This window comes from Lagenorhynchus albirostris, chromosome 11, assembly GCF_949774975.1.
Source record: "Lagenorhynchus albirostris chromosome 11, mLagAlb1.1, whole genome shotgun sequence".
NCBI classification, from domain to species: Eukaryota; Metazoa; Chordata; class Mammalia; order Artiodactyla; family Delphinidae; genus Lagenorhynchus; species Lagenorhynchus albirostris.
In genome coordinates, this window is record NC_083105.1 from 58927205 (window position 1) to 58945209 (window position 18005).

The following is an 18005-nucleotide window of genomic DNA, read 5'->3' on the forward strand; positions in this document are numbered from 1 at the left end:
CTAGAGACGGGACTCCCACTGAAGATGGCACTATTGTTTAACAACAGGCTTTGATGGCACCTAGGGGAAGTGTTCACGGAGATTTAAGAGAATGGGAGTTCTAAAACATTTGCGTTTTCAGTATTCCACCTCTTAGGGCTTTTTCTAACTTCCTAAACGTGTTGTTTTTGCTTGTTTTGTTATTCCCAGTTGGTTGCCCTGTAGATTCCTAGTAAAACCCTTAAGTGAGAAGGACTGTGCCCTATGCTGGTCTTAAGGGAATAAGGAAAAGTAGGGCTGGAGAAAGCTACATGGGGCCGAGTAGGCCTATCAGGAGACAGAGAAAGAAGCATATAGTGGTAGCTATCCACTGCTGAGGGACAGAGAAAAGGGGCGGTCTACCTCACACACTAAAGGTTTTTATTTGACAGACAAGAAGCTGCAAAACGTTGGCATTTTTATTCAGACGTATAAAAACAAAACAAAAAAACTTCAGGGCTAACAACAGATACCCCCAGTTTCCCATCCATGGGGACAGAAGTCTGAAGCTGGGTCCTCTTTCTATGCCACCTGGAAGCTTCCCACTACTGGATGAGAATAGCTCCTAAAAGTGGCTCTTGGGACCACTGTGAATCCGTCCCTTGGGTGGAGATCATATACAGCACATGTAGGTTATGGTTTACACAGAGATGCCCAGTTATTTTTCCTTCTGACCACCCCCTACTCCCACCTTCTGAGATAAGAAGTCTGGGTGTAGGAGCAGGCTGTAGTTGCTGGAGTTAGACTTGATTCAGTGCAAAAACAAGAAGACAATGCCCCTTCAAGGGCTCTGACTTATATATCAGTTTTCCTTGATACTTTACAGTAAGAGCACATGCATTGGAAAATCTTGAATCCGGACCTGCTATTTGATTTACTTAATCTCTTTAAGGCTCAGTTTCCTTTTTTGTAAAATGGGATAATACCTAGCATACAGAATTGGTGTCAAGGATTAAGTTAGATAATGTTGGTAAAGTTTAGCATGATGCTCGACACATAGTAAATGCTCAGTTAATAGTAATCATTAATATCTACTCCCAACCTCTTCACAAGATTTTAAGCTTCTCATTTTTTCTAGGGGGTTAAGGGTCACAAGCCAAAATTTTGCTTTCCCCTGCCAGGTTTCCCCCTTTCCTCTTCCTTCGAAGTCTGATGGGCAACAAAGGCACACTTTAAAGCCTAGTCTCAACAAGTCAGAGTCTAAGAGAAAGGGACATGGGGAGTAATCCTTCATATCGCCAGGGAGTTCCCCCAAGGAAGTTGAGGAATGGGACTGGGAAAGCACATAAAATAGGGAAAACCATCTCCTTTCCTGGGTTTGGGAAAGAGAAAAAGTGCAAAGCTGGCTAATACCACAAGAATTTTGTGTCCGAGTGTTTAAGGCCTCCAAAGGTTGATTGGAATTGTCTAGGACTAGGGAAATGGGGCTGAGATCTGTGAGGGAGACAGACTAAGGAGAAGAGGGGTACCCTCCAGAGGCACTAGCTGCCATCAGATGCTCCCTGAGTACCTCAGTGAGCAGGGGTTATGTTCTCTGGGCATTAGCCTTGGGGAAAAGCCGGCTATGCCAGTAATCGGGGTTATCAAAGGCAGAGTCAGTGGCTTCTAAACTACGTAGAGTTTTGAGGCGGGCATAATGGACCTGGGGGCCATGGTGTACAGGCCCCTGGAAAGCTCTCATTTCTTCATACCCTTGCTCAGCTGCTGGGCAGGCCTCCATGGCTGCATAATCCCCCCCAGGACCTCCTCCACCACGTCGCCGATTCATATATTCATAATCTTCATCTGGAGTTGTGCTGGCGTTGGGCATGGTGGGCACGGGGTTGAGCGGGCAACTCTGTGTGCTGCCCAGGGAAGCACTGAGGTCTGATCCCACATCCATGTACTCATAACCCAGCTCCTCAAGGGAACTTGGCCTAGGGGGACAAGATGAACTGCACTTTCTCCTCCGGTTCATGTATTCATACTCGTCGTCGTCATCTTCTTCTTCAGTACCCAGGACAGAACTGAGACCCACTGAAGAAAGGGTGCCTTCCCGGGAGGAGGTACCTGAGGGTTGAGAAGAGAGGCTAGGTATGTGGTATTACTTCATTGTAATAGGCAGTGAGGAGTGGGGGAGTCTTAGGAAAAAATGAATAGGGAGGGATATGATCAGAGAAGACAGAAGGATCAAGAGGAGCCTGTGGAAGGAGGATTAGAGAAAGATTTGAGGAAAGCGCTACAGAAAGTCAGGCACCTTTGAGGTGTGCATCTGGCATCACATAACCATTGACATCCTCTTCCTCTAACCCTGGTGGGGACTGTGGGGTGACAGGAGTAAGCAGGCTGTGGCGCTGGGAATGGTAGGCACTGTCTCCTCGTGGCCGTGGGCTCCGGCTCCGGCTTCTACACATGGATACCTTCTCCTGGAGCTCGGCCTCAGAGCCTGTCACATGGCCCTCCGATGACTCTGATGCCAGGCGTCCCCGTGGCACTGGGTGCAGAGAGGCTGGACGGTGGCACCGTTCACTACACCCACGAACTGCAGACTTCTAAGGAGGAAAATAATACATGGAGATTTACACAGAAATGAGGGAAGAAGAGAGATTTGTTTAGAAGGAGCTTGGGTCGTTCAGTGCCTTCTGTTTTGTAGGACACTGATTAAACCTCAGAGGTTTTTAAAGTCTCCCACACTACCCCTATCAATCCTAAGACACTGCCACCCAGCCTCTTGGCATCCTCTTAAAGAGACAGACCTTACCTGGGCAGCCTCCCCAAGATTCCCCTGGTTCATAGGCATATATCCCGATGATGGACTTACAAGGCTCTGGCTCTAGGATGAAACAAGTGAGGAAGAAGTTTAGATTAAGAGAGAAATCTACTCACCACAGCGGCCTTTGAATAGTTAATATGGACATCTGTGGGATTCGTGAGGGCGCAGGTGTACAGAGGGCTTAGGGTGCAGAAAGTCTTGGGAAACTGGAAAATCTTACCCCACGTGGCCGAGTAAGTGTTCCAAGTGGCAGGCTAAGGGCAGAGCCTAGTGTGGTTGCCAAGTTCTCCTCCTCTGCCTCCAACTCCAGGTCTAGGTCTAGTTCTGGCTCCAGCTCTACTTCCTCCAGTTCCTTGTTTGTTAGAGCAGGGGGCTCTGCCCCAGGCGGAATTCCAGGCCCACTCTCTCTCTGTGAGGGCAGGTGGTTGATTGTTAAGGTACATCCTGGTTCCAGCCAAGTTCCCTTTTCTCTAGATCTCCTTGGCACCTCCTAATCTCCACTCACCTTTATGACCAGGTACCGTGGTGGGTCTCGGGCCATCCTGGTGAACTCATTGGCTAGTTCTTTAAAGGTTGGGCGAATGTTCTCATCAATCATCCAACCTGGGGGTAAGATGTAGGAAGGAGAGCGATAAGAGGGGAGTGGAGTAGGGAGGGAAGCTACTTAGAAAATGGCTGACGCTTTGTTCCCTCATCTTTGTGTGGGGAGCCTGACATCCACGTAGATGCCATTGGCATCAATAATGTGGAGAGTGCTTAGTGTTTATTGGGCGGAGACCGTTTGGGGCATGCACCGCTGTCCTGGGTATTCACTTTTCATCACTGAGCATTGTTTATCTATGCTTTTTAGGTTTTCAGTCCAATGAAGCAATAATGGAGTAAAAAAAAAAAGGCTGAAATCAGCAGGTAACTCACACTTGACCATGACCATGTAGACGTCAATGGTACAGATCTGGGGCTGTGCCAACCGCTCCCCCTTCTCCAGCAGATCTGGTACTTCAGCCAGTCGCAGCCCTGCATAGGGCTCTGCCCCAAAGGTCATCAGCTCCCAAACTGTCACTCCTGGTATAGGAAGACATGACTAGTTGATGGCAAAATAGTAGACATGGGCATGCAGATGAAGAGAAGGCAGAACTTGATCTGACCCAGGATCTGAAGGGCTTAGAGATTCTAAGAAAGGGTCTCAAAAGGCATCTTTGGAATTTGGACCAGTGATGGTTATGGTGGGCATCCAGATGGACTGACCATAGCTCCAGACGTCACTCTGGTGTGTGTATTTCCCAAAGTGGATACTCTCGAGGGCCATCCACTTAATTGGAGTCTGGGGGATTAAAGACAAAGGTGTCACCAGCTGATTTCCACACATTTTCTTAGCATTTCTAAACCCATGTTCTCCGTCGTTCTTTGCTGCTCTCTAAACTTTTATTTCTGGCATCTCCAGGTTCTTCTCCTTGGACTAACCCTGCAGCATCTGCTAGCCTCTCAAAGAGACCACAGAGTACTTCCCGTCCCCATGCTTCACTCCACCCCTGCCTCCTTACCCAGCCTTTGTGTCACCTTACCTTGGTCTCACTGTGCAGTAGCTGCTTATCATCAGGGGGCAGCAAGTCAGCAACCCCAAAATCTGCCACCTGAACCTGACTAGGTGATTTCAGTAGCACATTTCGGGCAGCCAGGTTCCTGTGCACCATACCATGTTCCTCAAGGTAGTACATTCCCTATAGGGAAGGAAGTATTCTCAAGGTTGGGGAAATTGGTCCTTGAGCTTCAGAATCACCTCAAACCCTAAGGCACCTCTCAACACTTGAACCTCCTGGTCCCCTCCCTGTGGGCCCACAGGCAGTTTCATCTTAGAACTCCTCCAGTCTCCTCTCACCTTGGCAATTTGTACTCCCCAGTTGAGCAGCAGCTGTGGCCCCAGTGCCCCACGGTGTTGTCTCACATGATCCAGCAGGGAGCCCAGAGGCAGGTACTGAGTGATGAGCTGCAGAGATGACCCTGGGCACAATCCCAGCAGCCGTACAATGTGGGCATGGTCGAGGCTGCCAATGGCCAGCATATGCTAAGAGACACAAGAAGGGTCATCCTGGGAACAAACAGGGTCACATAAAACCAGACCAGGGCTCCCCCAACATTCGAAGACCTCAACATGGCTAACACAGTATCTGCTAACACAAGACCGTGCTTCTACGTAATCGTATCTAATATCAACTCTCTCCTAGTGGCACACAGAACACCCTGCCTTCACTTACGTCCGTCACAGCTTGAAAACTTTGCCGTCCACTCTTGTCCTCAATGACTTTAATGCAGACTGGAATCTTGATCGATTCACCCTCAGGAATCCACACTCCCTGGGAAATTTTGGGCAGGAGTCAGCCTAAGGTCATTCTCCCCAGGCTAGTCCTGTCTCTGAATCTTTCCCTCCTTTGCCCTAGATCCTTTTCCCACCTCCCCAGACTTCCTGTGGGCCGCTCACTTTGTGCACAGTTCCGAAGACGCCCGAGCCCAGCACTTTAAGCTTCTTCAGCTCTGTTTCCTTGAAGATTCTGGCCGAGACTTTGTTAGCCTTCTCACTGGGATCCAGAGGCTCTACGCTCTGGAACAGATGGAAAGGAGGTACTCAGGAAAGCCCACTCCCATGTCCCTCTCCAACCCCCTCCCCAGAGGTGGATGCCAAGAGCAGCAAAGCCCAAAGGGGTGGGAGCAGGAAGAGGAATGTCTCTAGTCTTGGAAAGCATTGCAGGCATATGGGGGAATAAAAGACCTGAGGATTGAAGAAGTCGTTTGTGTTCATGAGACCAGAAATCAAGAGGGTCAGGTTTTCCCTTTGTTGGGAGAGAGTTGGTAATACTATCACCTTGAGTACTTTTATACGATTCTGTTTTTCAAAGCACTTTCACATACATCATCCCCTTTTACCCTTACAGCCACCTTGTAAGGATGAATGTTATTATTTCCTCTGTATACATGCATAAACTGAGGCACAGAGAAGGAAGCTAACTTCTTCAAAGTCATACAGCATATTAATGGCAAAATCAGGACTAGAATTCATGTCTCCCATTTCTCTGGCCAGAGTCCTTTCTAATGGACCATACTACCTCCTTGAAGAAAGGGATCAAAGCTCTGGGAAAGGAAGAGGATCTTAAAGGGTGATGGTATAGGGTATGTTTCAAGGGTAAGCTAGGCACTCACCTCACCCCGTTCCAAGTAGCGCCTCATAGCCCTCTTATTCTGAATCCGGCGCCCACGCCAATAGAGAAAAGTGCTGCCCAGGATCAGGAAAATCACTGCCAATCCTACTACCACTGTTAAAGCCATTGCCAGATGGGTTTTGCTGTGGGACAGAGAAGCCCAGAATTATCCTGGGTCTACACTTCCCTTACAAATGTCATTTACACCTGTACTAAAGGTATAGCGCAGATCTGGGGCAAGAAGTTAACATTCACATCTACATATATCCTTGAGCAATATGAAGGGGTTAACCTCAATCTCCACCCCAAGACTACTGCAAGTTAATATTAGGAAGGGAAGACCAGAAGCCTGGATTCTTGTGTCCCCAGGTCCAGTGATAGTAGCCTGTATATAGAGGGCCAGAATGAATAGAGACTTAATCTTCCCAGGAGGTAACGGCCCTTCCCCAAATATTCCCAGCTCCCTAAATCTCCAAGCCCACCATACCTGATCAGTGCCAGTGTTTGGCCTAAACAGTCTTGTAGCTCTGGTCCCTTACACCTGGAGAAGAAAGTCACCTCCTTAAATGGGAGCTTGGTAAACTTCCACAGGAAGCTCAATTCCAACACTCTCAACGTACATTGTTTCAGACCCTACCATGGCATCCCATCCTGAAGCCCAAAGCATATCCCAAGACATGGCTCCCATCTCTGGCTCACCAATCCTCCCTGAGTCCCTCTCTTGAATGAAACTCCCCTGAGCTGAGGTTATTCCAGGTTCCCCAAATTGTAGCGTCATTTTGTGCTGTTACTGAGTTTCCCTTTCTCCAATCCTTCACTACACAGCTGGGAGTGGTTCTTAAGTCATAGTTCCTTCTTTCTTTCTGCTCTCCTCACCATCTTCTTTCCCTCTAGTTCTGTACTCTTACCCCTCTGCCAACACCCTTTTATCTTCCCATCACTGACCCCTGGGTGCAGTTCTCATGACAGGGCCGACATTCATTCTGAGCATCTGGGTACTTGTAGATGGGGCCCTTGGCACCGAGGACTCCAAAGGGGCAGCTGCTCACACAGTGGGGCCCATCTCGAAAATGGGCACACTGGGCACAAGCATCAGAGCCCTGGGTGGAAGAGAGAAGGTCAGGAAGTATGGTATTCCAAGATCAATTCCACACTTCCCAACAAGAACTAGCCCAGCCATTTAGGATCCTCCATTCACAGACCCTAGCATTATCTGACCTCCCTGTGCCTCTCTATGGCCTTGAAATTTGGCCATATCATTCCCTAGACCCTCCAGTGTTGCCCCGCCCTCTCTCCCTTAGAGATCCTGGTGCTGCTACTGTACCGAGCCATTGCACGTGGTAGTGCCCTCCATGGGTTGGCATTCCGGGTGGCAGGAAAAGCATTCAGCTTCATGGGCAAACTCACGAGGCTCCCTGCAGTGGGGGGCCGGGGGTAAAGGGAGGTGGGTCACTTCCAAGGCCTGACCTTTATGCTCTGATCTCCCAACCACAGGGCCTCCTACCTAATTCCCACCAAGGCATATACAGAAAGTTGTCTAAAGGCTTTCAGGTGCCACGTGAACAGCTCCATCCCTTGGGTCCATCCCCCAACCCCTTCTTGACTCTCCCCCCTCACTGTACCCATTCAGAAAGTTGCAGTGGGTCACACAGACACCTCCTCGGCTGTAGTTTCGGCAAGATAGGCACTGACTGGGGCCTGGGCCCCAGCATCCCCCAGAGGAGCACAGTGGGTCACACACTTTGCCTTCTGCCACTGGAAAGGAAGGGGTGGGTTAGGAGGAGTCTGAGGTCTCCTAACAAGCCTTTTCCTGAACTCTTGCTCATTACTGCTTCCAGCCTAATGTCCCCCTCTCCTTGGCTCTGTCCCCCATCCCTACTCCCACTTGCAGGGCAGAGCAGCCCTTATACCCCTCTCCTGCCTGAATCCACCGCCCCGTCCGTGGGCCCTTTCCCTCACCGCAGTCTCTGCGGGGCCGATTATGCTTGATGTCCAGTCTCTCTTCCGAAGGCCCCCGAAGCAGCCTGGTCCAGTTCAAAGAATGGTGGTAGCAGAGCTGTCGATTGGCACTTATGTAGATACGCCCAGCACTAATTTCTTTCAAGGATCGGAGTCCCAGAGATGTTACATTCAAGTTCTTCATGATCAACAGTGAGAAGCCCCGGCTGAGAACAAGGAGACTGGATGAGAGGGGAGACTACAGAGGAAAAACTGAGCACGCAGTGGATTCATTTCCATTCAACAAATTTGCTCTGGGCTAATCAACCCACTGAGAGGGACTCCCCCCTCCTTTAGCCTTTGCCCCATCAAACTCCCACTGTATGAGACCATGCCTTGTATTTCACTCAAGGATGCCTGAGAAACTGGGTTCTTTGCCTGGAGATGCGACGACCTCCACACCCCTTACTCACTTGTAGAGGCTTCGGCCCCCAATGGTCGTCAGGTTGGAAAAGACACTGAAGTTGTGCATGTGGGGAGGCCAGGACTGGATGTTCAGGTAACCTGAGGGGTTGGAGAGGGGCACATGAGTGGGGAGCCTCTCCCCTTCCTTCCTCAGGTTTGCCTGGTCCCTCCCCTGACACCTGGCACATGATTTTCTCAAGTGGTATACTCAGTAAGGGCAGGCTCTCCTCCCATTCACCTGTGATCTCCCGCACTGTCCGGAAGACATTGAGCTTCTCAGGGTCCAGAGCAGGAATCTTGTGCCAGGGGTCTCTGAGGAGAACAGTAAAAACCAGTCAACAAGGTAGAGGCATAACCAAGTAGCAGTGAGCACGCCTAGCCTCAGAACTTAGTTTCCAAATAGCGTTCTCCACTAAAAGGAAACAGGACTCTTGGGAGAAATGGCTGAGGCAGGAGAAATATAACATGAGCCTACAGCATCCTGTGCAAAAAAGTAAGGAAATGCTCAAAGAATGAGGGGTATAAGCCCAAAGAACACAGGAGCCATCATGAAGGGGCCCCACAATGAACAGACCAAGGACAACTGGAATGATGATTGTAAGAGACTCTGAAATGTTGACTAAAACAAATATCCACACAGATTAAACACACAAACAACTAAGTAAATAAACAGGAAGGGAAGGCTCTCCCTCACACGAGAATGCCTACAAATAAGTACAGGAGGAATAATGGAGTTAGAAAATCATCATTTGGCAATTCTCATAAAAACTGCTTCAGGCAAATATCTCCCCACAAGATACTTATTAATTGCAAAGGGAAAATAGTAACTTTACAGTAGAAAAGCTGGCAGACGCCCCCTTAACCAAGTGACCAGAGGTATCATCACCAATGATGGAACAAATCAACATCATGTGCCTCCTTGATACTTTGCACTGAGAATACAACTGTAGTATTCCTATCAAAATGCATAACTTGAAGCTAAGTGTGAGGCAACATTAGATAAACCCCAACTGAGGAACACACTACCAATCACCTGACCTGTACTCTATCAGCAATGTCAAGGTCATGACCTGTGACAGATTAAAGGAGACTGAAGAGACACCAAATGTAAATGTGTGATCCAGGACACGAGCAAGACTATTAGCGAAATGTGATTAAGGTCTGTAGATTAGATAACATTTTGTATCAATGCTAATTTCCCGATTTAAACAATTGTACTATGGTTTTGTAAGAAAATGTTCTTGTTTTCAAGGAATACACACTGAAATGTGTATTTCAGTGGGGTGAGGGGACACCATGTCTGGAATTTTACCTTCAAGTGGTTCAGAAAAACAAGAAGAGCATGTATATATAGTGTGTGTGGTGTGTAGAGACAGAAATGATAAACATGTGGTACATTGGTAACATTTGGGGGATCTGAATAAAGAGTATATGGGAAATCTTTATACCATTTTTTGCAACTTTAGATCTAAAATTTTGTCCAAAGTAGACAGGTGGCCGTAACGTTTCACACACACACACACACACACACACACACACTCACTCACTCACTCACTCACTCACTCACTCACTCACTCACTCACTGTAAATGCTGTCCTATGGATTAGAATGTCCCTTTGCTCTTTGTGGCTCCAAACCAAGAAGCAGAACTAGGGGAAACAGCTGGAAGTCATGAGACAGATTTTTATCCAATTTAAGTACGAACATTTAGAAACCTTTAAGAAGGAGGACACAACGTCCCTGTCCCTTGCCACTCAGCTGGCTGGATTGCTTAGGGGTATCTGAGGGGATTCAAGCCCTGGCTGGGGAGTTAAGCACTGTCAGGTCCTTTGTGGCCTCTAAGATTTTATGATCTAGATTCCTGATCAGCTCCACATACGAAGGCTTGAACCAATGCAATGAACCGTGAGCAGGTGGATGGGGTGGGGGATCAGGGGATGAAAGCAGAATCTCTAACCCATTGAGGCCGGTGATAAGAAAGTCCAGGTTGCCCAGGATCTTGGTGCAGTTCACAAATCCATCAATGTTGCTCGAGTCCACAGTCTGGAAGCGGCTCCCAGAGCCCGTCCCCTCACAAGCTGTAAACACAGAAGAGGCTCACTGGGGAGGGGGTGTGGGGGGTGGAGTCTGAGTAGGCTCAGGGGAAAGGGTATCTCTTCACCAACTCCTTACCATCTCTTACTCACCTTTGGGGCACAGACCCCCACAAGGTTCACATATCTTGAGTCCATTTTTATCTACTTCCATTTTGTCAGGAGGACAAGCCCTGACACAAGATGTTTGATCCACCACAAAGTTATCTAGGAGGGAGGAGGGCACCATTAGAGATGAGGGAGGAACACTGCCAACTACCAACTAACTGAAACTCCTTCCTCCTGCTCTGCACTGCATTTGCTCCAATCGACCACCCGAGGTTCCTTAAGTGCTGTCTCATGGATTAGAAAGGCCCTTTGCTCTTTGGATCCAAAGAGCAGAGCTAGGAGCAATTGCTGGAAGTCATGGGGAGATAGATGCGGGAACGGGACATAGGGGTCATTCATTAGGGGTGACTAGATGATCACAACCAATTGCCCTCTATATCCTCTATTAACCACCCAACTTGATCCATTTTGCCTCCTAAAATTTCATCTAAAATCCTCGTTCCACTACCATTGTTCCTTCCCTTCAGACACTTACGGGGACAGCTGGCTACACAAACTCCTCCATACTGATACTTGGTATGGGGATTGGGTTCCAGCTGGAAAGTTAGCTTGTTGTAGACAAGAGGCTGTGGACACTGGCGTACACAGGCTCCACTGTCATTGAAGAGCCGGCAGGCCTAGGAACACAGAAGGCTCATAAGACTCATGTTACATATGGACCCCTACTTCCTCCCCAAAGCCCACATCCCATTTCAGAACAGGCAAGCGGTGGTAACAGTACGTACAAAGCAGTCTGTGTCCTGAGGGCCCGAGCAGCCCCCTGCACACTCGTCGTGGCAGCACTGGTTGGGGTTCGGCCCAAAGCAGTGACCATTACACTGAGGGGCACAGATGGTCTTGGTCACTACGGACGGAGAGAAAGCACAGCTGTCAGGGCTCACAGGACTGTATTCTGAGGCTATCTCTCACCCTCTTGCCTTAGAGGCTCATCGCTACCGCCTGTCGACACAGGCTGGGGTGGGCAAGGATATGAAAGTGTATATGAGTTTGAAGTCTTTAAAATGAAGTAAACCCACGTGTCTGGCAGTCTTCTGGTCCAGGACCCCAGCATCGCCCCTTGCAGACCTCATGACAGGGGGGACCTGGTTGGGAGGGAAAGTAGCACAAGCGGCTGTCAGAAAGGCTTGCTCAAATCAACAGGGTATGATGTCAGCACACAGGCACCCAGTCCCGGGAAGTGAAGAGCCAGGGCAGCATCCCTCCTTACCCCAGCGGAGCTGGGCGGGGCTCAAGTGAACCTGTCAGCAAGGGGTGGAGCCACGCCTCCACACCACCCACAGGGCAGCTGAGGGGAGGGCCCGGGGCACATGCCTCACTCAGCCCAGTCCCAACCCAGGAATTTGGTTCTTCTTGGCAAACTGAACCCAGTAGGAATATGTGTGAGTGAGTGGACAGGGAGTGGCAGACTGCGGTCAGGGCTAGGTAGGTTCTAAGAAGCAACGATGTAGGAGTGGAAAGAGAAATGGATGTGCAGTCCAGAGACCTGGCTTCCCACTCAGAGCACAGAGTTCTTTAGCCCCTTTCCTTCACACGCTGCTTCTGCGGTTCGGGTTCTAGGGGACTGACCTGCTCCCTCCTGGCAGGCTCCTTGGGTTAGAGCCCAAGGTTTTGTTCAGTGGCAGCTGGGTTCACATTAGGGACATACTGATGAGGGGAAAGGAGTCACTCTGGTTGGGTGGGGGCAAGGGGGCAGTCTTGATCATGGCCACTCACAGGTCCTGCCATTGTCCTTCACCACTATCTCGGCTTCTCGGTCCCGCACGATGTCCCTCCAGTCAACTGTGTCCATGTGACAAAGTTTATCATTCTTCTCAATGTAAACGCCCCCTGACAGAATCTCTGAGGTAGGGAAGAGAAGTGCCGGGGTCAAGGGCTAGTCAGGGAAGTCCTCCTTCTCCCTGCCTCCCCACCAGTCTGAGCAGAGGACATGGGCAGGCGGATATGTCCAATTAAATCCAAACTGCAGAGGAGGCGCGCCTTGTAAGAGGAGCAGGCCAAAAGAAAGTCCTTCCCCCTCAGACACCTGTCCAGATCCGGTTTAGCGAGTTGGGGAGGGGAAGGGAAAGGAGAGTAGATCCCTGACTCAAATCCACACCTCCCCACCCCCGCGTGCCCTACCTGTGTGTTTTTCAACTGACTGGGACAGGCAGAATCAGAAGGTGGCCAGGTGGTATTTAACCCCTCTAGTCCTCCAGCTTGGGGCGACTTGTGAGGGCGGGAGGGAGGATTCCCATTCCCAGGGAAGGAGGGACATCAAGGGACACTGTACTCGGAAGTTAGAAGAATGTGTAACAGCCTCAGCTCCAACTCCAGCCCCACCAGGACATAAGGACCCTCCCTGGGGACAGATGCCTCAGCTCCCTGTTAGGGCCCTCTATCATTTAAGGAGGAGTGGACCTTTAGACCGTGGTGGTCAAGGTGGTGGGCACGTTGAACGGGGGTACTTAGAGGGAGCAGTCTTGGGTCATCATCAAAGAGGCACCTGTCAGCAGGTTGGCTGAGGGGCAGGCCTGGAAGGAATCATCAGGAACTGACCAGTGAGCTGAGTAAAGCGGAGCTGGCGCAGAGCATGGCTGGAGTTGGTGTTGTAGTTCAACATGACAAAGATGGCAAACTTCCCATCGTAGACCTGGGTCCCCCGCACCACTCGGAGGTTGGGCAGTGGCAGCGTAGAGAACTCATTCATGGCCACAAGGACGTAGCCGGTCACTTCTCGGATCCACTGTGATGGAGCAGATCGTGTGGGTGAGAGGGAGAGTGGGGCAAGAAGTGTCAATCCGCTTTCCCTCCCTAAGGCACTGAGGAAGCTCTAGCTCCTCTAATTTTTTCCAAGTCCTGTTTTGGAGTAGGGAGTAGCAGGCGCCACACGACTTCTGCAAGTGAAGACAAGCTGTAGAAATAACCGAGGAATTCTAGGCTCCTAGCCTTTCCTTCTCAGGGCTCCTCAGGCCAGGAGGGTCCTTGCTTATCCCTTCCTCACCTCCTCAGGTGCCTCTTGGTCCCTGGTGCAGAACCCCACGTGCCCCTGCCCCCTTCTCAGGGCCAGCCCCTGTGCATCCCCGGCTACAGCGACCAGTCCAGAGGCCCCAGATTCCAATCATTGCCCCATAAACACACTGGCTTGGATCTTAGGAACCATGGAGTCTTAGGAATGCTCAACTCCAGCCCTGAGGACAGGAAAGAGGTTTCTGTAGGGAGGACAAGGGGGAAGAGGTCGAGGAAGGAGGTCAGCACTCTAACCTGCAGGAAGGAGAGGTCAGCATTGTGTCCTGTGAGCACGATCTCCAGGTTCCCCATCACCACCTCACACCTCTCGTAGAGCTTGTACAGTGTCTGGTACTGGTTCTCGGCATCGCCGGTCACACTCAGCCCATTCAGAGTCCCAGGGCACACTGTTCCAAGTGGAGGTAAGAATGGCAGAGGCCTGGACACAAGTTTTCGGCCCTGTCCCCCAGGACCACCCCTTGGTTGCCCTCTTCCAGTAACATTTAGCACGATCAGAGGCAGCTGCCTCCAAGCCTCCGCCCTAGAGGCAGATGCCAAGGCCAGACTGAGAGCCTCAACTTCCTCTTTTCCCAGAATCCCTTCACTGCCCCCTGAACAGGAAGGTGAAAGATTGCCTTTTCCCACCTGGGCCTCCTCTGTGCCTCTACTGGGTACTACTTTAGATGCTAAGGAGTTAATCAAGGAGGATGTGGGGTTGTTTTCCCCTCCCCAGAAAGAAGTTAGAAAAGGACCACAGCTTGGTTACCCTCCTCTTCCCTCCCCCGCTCCAACCAGGGCACTTCTCTACCCCCATCCTGCCTCTCTAGGTCCTGGAATAAATATCTCTTTGGGGCAGCACACAGCCCCTATTGTGTCTACTGAGGGTGGGATGGGGGCAGAGGGCGGGGGCAGTGCCTGGGGCCACGGTACGGCCCACAATGAGGCGATTCTATTTAGGAGGAGGGGGCTGCCCCACCCTGTCCCCAGACACTCTGTCCTCAGCCGCTGGCCCCCTCTCTCCCCTCAAGCCTTGGGCTCAGACGAGTGACCTCACTGGCAGGGGGCCTCTGGTGGTGGTGTGGGGGGCTCAGTGTGAGCTCTGTCTATAAAGCTGGAAGATAGGGAGCTGACTGCCCACCTCACACCCCCTTCATCAACTCTGGCTTTCCTCTCACTCTGCTCCCCGTCCCAGCCCACTCCAGCTCCCTCAGCATCACACTTTCCAGCCCTAGAGTATTTTTCAGCAAATAGAGAGAAGCCGGATGGAAACAGCAGCCGACTGCCTCCATTCTAAGTCTTCTACCCAATTTCATCGTCAGAGGAGATTCATTAAGAAGCCTTCCAGGGCTTCCCTGGTGGCGCAGTGGTTGAGAATCTGCCTGCCAATGCAGGGGACACGGGTTCGAGCCCCGGTCTGGGAAGATCCCACATGCCGTGGAGCAACTGGGCCCGTGAGCCATGGCCGCTGAGCCTGCGCATCCGGAGCCTGTGCTCCGCAACAAGAGAGGCCGCGATAGTGAGAGGCCCGCGCACCGCGATGAAGAGTGGCCCCCATTTGCCGCAACTAGAGAAAGCCCTTGCCCAGAAAACGAAGACCCAACACAGCCAAAAATAAATAAATTAATTAATAATAATTAAAAAAAAGAATGTTTCCAACATGGCACTCTCACTCACATTAGGGACAGCCTAGACTCGAGGTACATGAGGCATGTCAGTCTTGGGGGTTCACTTTACTTTGTAAGTATGGAGGACATAGGGGCTATGGGAAATGTTGGACCCTGAAGCCCTCCCTACAACTTGTCTCTCCTCTGGCTCAGTGAAAGACCGTGGGGAGGGGGGTAGATACCACCTGTCCCAGCCACCCTTCCCTGAGGCAGTGGCAGCCTAGTGGGAGGCAGGAGTGAATGGAGGGAGGGAGATTGGTGAGGCCCCAACACCTCCTCCCTGATGCACCCCTAGTCTGACCACCTGACCTTTGAAGGGCTCCCATTCCCTATCACACCCCATGAAGGGAAAGGGGTGAGCTAGACCCAGCAGAGGGGTAAACAGGCTGGGAGCTCCCAGAGGAGCCTGGGAACTCTAGGGTCCTTGGGTTGAAAACTAAATGACTAGGAGGTTAGTCGTTTCTGGAACAGCACCACCCCAACCCCCTTCCTGGCAGGACACCCCCTCTTCCAAGTCAAGGCGCCAACCCTTCTCCCCAGATAAGGGAGCCACGATTTCTGCACAGGGAAGTGGGGTGTGGGTGTGTACACACACACACACACACACACACACACTTGTACACGTACACAGCTCCCCTACTGGCCCAGAAATCTATACTGGTTCTGTCCTTGGGTTTCCTTATTTGGAAGGATTTCAGGTGGCCCCGTCCATTCCACCTGCCCATATGTGTTTGTGCAAACTTTGTGTCTGTGCTTGGGAGGCTACAGTGTTCGAGATCCCAGTTCCCTGCCACCCTGAGGGTAAAGTCCATATTACACAAATAGGAGCAAAGGGCTGGGTGGGAAGAGAGTATGAACAGCACCTCTGAGGAGGAACCAGGCAGCTTGGGGAGGAGAGGGGGGGTAGGGGAATTAGAAAGTCCCTGCTATACGCAGGGATTAGGGGCACAGGGAGGGCCAGTGGCACAGACCCCCCCTTTGGTAAAGAGCACTGGGGTGGGTCACAGCAAGAATCTCCAGCCCCTCCTTAACCAGAGGCCTCCTCTCCAAAGTCCCCCACCCCCCATCACAGCCAGGACAAAGGGGCTATAGAAGGACTGAGACAGGGCCGGATGCCCAGAGGCTGCAGGATCCAGATAAAGGGTAAAGAGACCCAACCATGCCTGCCTCCTGTCTCCCTCAGGGAAGGTGGCCAGGATCTGGGACTCCTGGGTTCCCAGCTGAAGATTCCAGGGGTCTGGATGGGACAGTGATACACAGTCACTTTACTCAGTCTCTCCCACTCCAATCCCCAGACCCCCGCCCTCCACCAGCTGGGAGTGTTCACATCTCAAGATCCCAGGGTCTAAATTTAGGCCCAGCAACTGTGAGGGAAGCACAGGTGTTTCTCCCACTCCCACCCTGGGGAAGGGGCCCTGACTGTGCCAAACCCCAAGCCGAGATCTGGGGGGAGGGGAGGAAATCAACAGGGTTCCTCCAGTGCCAGCAACCCCAGCACCCCTCAGGTGTCCATGGTCCCAGAGACACCCCAAAGAGGTGGGCTCAGCTGGCATGGGAGTGGGAGGAGGAACAGAGGAGCAATCTGACTCTTGTCTAGACTGCTAGAGACAGCCAGACAATAAACAGAATGGGGGTGGGGGTGACTCTGGGCCTAAGAAGGACGCCCCACCCCAAGGACAGGGGGCTCAGAAGACAGGACAGGTGCCCTGTTGGCCCTCAGGTTGGCGAGAGAAAAGACAGAGAGAAATGGCGTCTGGAAGTCCTTGACCCTATAGCTCCTGGCTCAGTGCTTTGTACATAGTAGATGCTCAATAAGTATTAGTTGAATTGATCTGGGTCTTGACAAAAAAGTTTGGTCAAGTCGGGGACCAGCTAACTTTATTATTTTGAGAGAAAGAGGCCAGTCAGCCTCTGCGGGGCCTCTCACCCTGCTGTCACCTGGACTTGGCCCTTGGGTTAATCTCAGCTCTCCACAGGGCAGGCCCACTCACGGAAGAGGAGGTGCCTCTCTTGTTTTCCAACAGTAGACAACAACAACCTCCCCCCTTCCACAGCTCCGCCCTGCCGGCAAAACAACAAAACTGGAGGTTTTTGAGCCCCTGGGGGCAGGAGGTTGGGAACAAACCGAGAACCCCCCCTTCCCTGCCCCGCTCTTTCCAAGATCTCCACCTCCAATCATCCCCTCACGTTTACAGAATGGAGGTCCCAGCTCCCCTCCCTGCAGGGCCCCTCAGAAGTGTGAACTGTTTCGGCATCAGCCCTATCCGGAGAGACAAATCAGAGGGTCCGCGACACGGCAGGGAGGAGGTGGCCGGGGCAAGGTAGTGGTTCGGGAATCCCGTCCCCGCCCGGACCGCGCCGAGAACCTGATCCTGACGGTCTCCGCCCAGGGGGCCCCAGCGCGCCGGGGCTCCGCACCCCCAGCCTCGCACAGCCCGAGCTCCTGCCCCTGGCCTCCGGCACCCCGCGAATTTGTCTCGGAATCCCAGGTTCCGAGCCTGCCGGTGCTCCCGCACCGCTTACCTGCCTGCGAGTTGCCCACCTCGGAGCCCCGGGCCAGGCTGAGGAGGAAGCCCAGCACCTGCAGAGCCCCGTTCGCTCTCATGACTCCAGCGGAGAGTGAGGGGAGCCCAGCCCAATCCGGCCGGGGGGCGTCCCTGGACTAGGACATCTAAGCGGAGCCACCTGAGCCTCCGGAGACTTGGTAGCGGCAGCAGAGGAGGTTGCAAACTGCAACCGGAGCCGGAGCCGGAGTTTGGGGCGGGATGGCAGGGGAGGGGTGTAGTCTGCA

General features: G+C 51.8%; 1 protein-coding gene across 4 annotated transcripts; it reads right to left on the reverse strand.

The window, feature by feature from the left end:
• Positions 1 to 419: 419 nt before the first annotated feature.
• On the reverse strand, positions 420 to 17983 carry ERBB3 (erb-b2 receptor tyrosine kinase 3). Of its 4 annotated transcripts, none has more exons than XM_060165908.1 (28): positions 17757 to 17983; positions 13806 to 13957; positions 13101 to 13287; positions 12279 to 12404; positions 11582 to 11647; positions 11291 to 11409; positions 11041 to 11182; positions 10551 to 10664; positions 10322 to 10442; positions 8603 to 8676; positions 8373 to 8463; positions 7921 to 8126; positions 7584 to 7716; positions 7286 to 7376; positions 6907 to 7061; positions 6449 to 6502; positions 5963 to 6104; positions 5247 to 5366; positions 5023 to 5121; positions 4647 to 4832; positions 4333 to 4488; positions 4016 to 4091; positions 3686 to 3832; positions 3276 to 3373; positions 2991 to 3179; positions 2759 to 2830; positions 2255 to 2549; positions 420 to 2067 (listed from the first exon to the last, which is right to left on the reverse strand). In XM_060165908.1, exons 2-28 carry the CDS (start codon positions 13860 to 13862, stop codon positions 1544 to 1546), a joined length of 3840 nt encoding a protein of 1279 aa, XP_060021891.1. In that variant the 5' UTR covers positions 13863 to 13957; positions 17757 to 17983; the 3' UTR covers positions 420 to 1543. The 4 variants fall into 4 exon arrangements, with proteins under 4 accessions (XP_060021891.1, XP_060021889.1, XP_060021890.1 ...); XM_060165906.1 differs by having other exon boundaries at positions 17738 to 17962; XM_060165907.1 differs by lacking the exon at positions 6449 to 6502 and having other exon boundaries at positions 17738 to 17962.
• Positions 17984 to 18005: the final 22 nt, after the last annotated feature.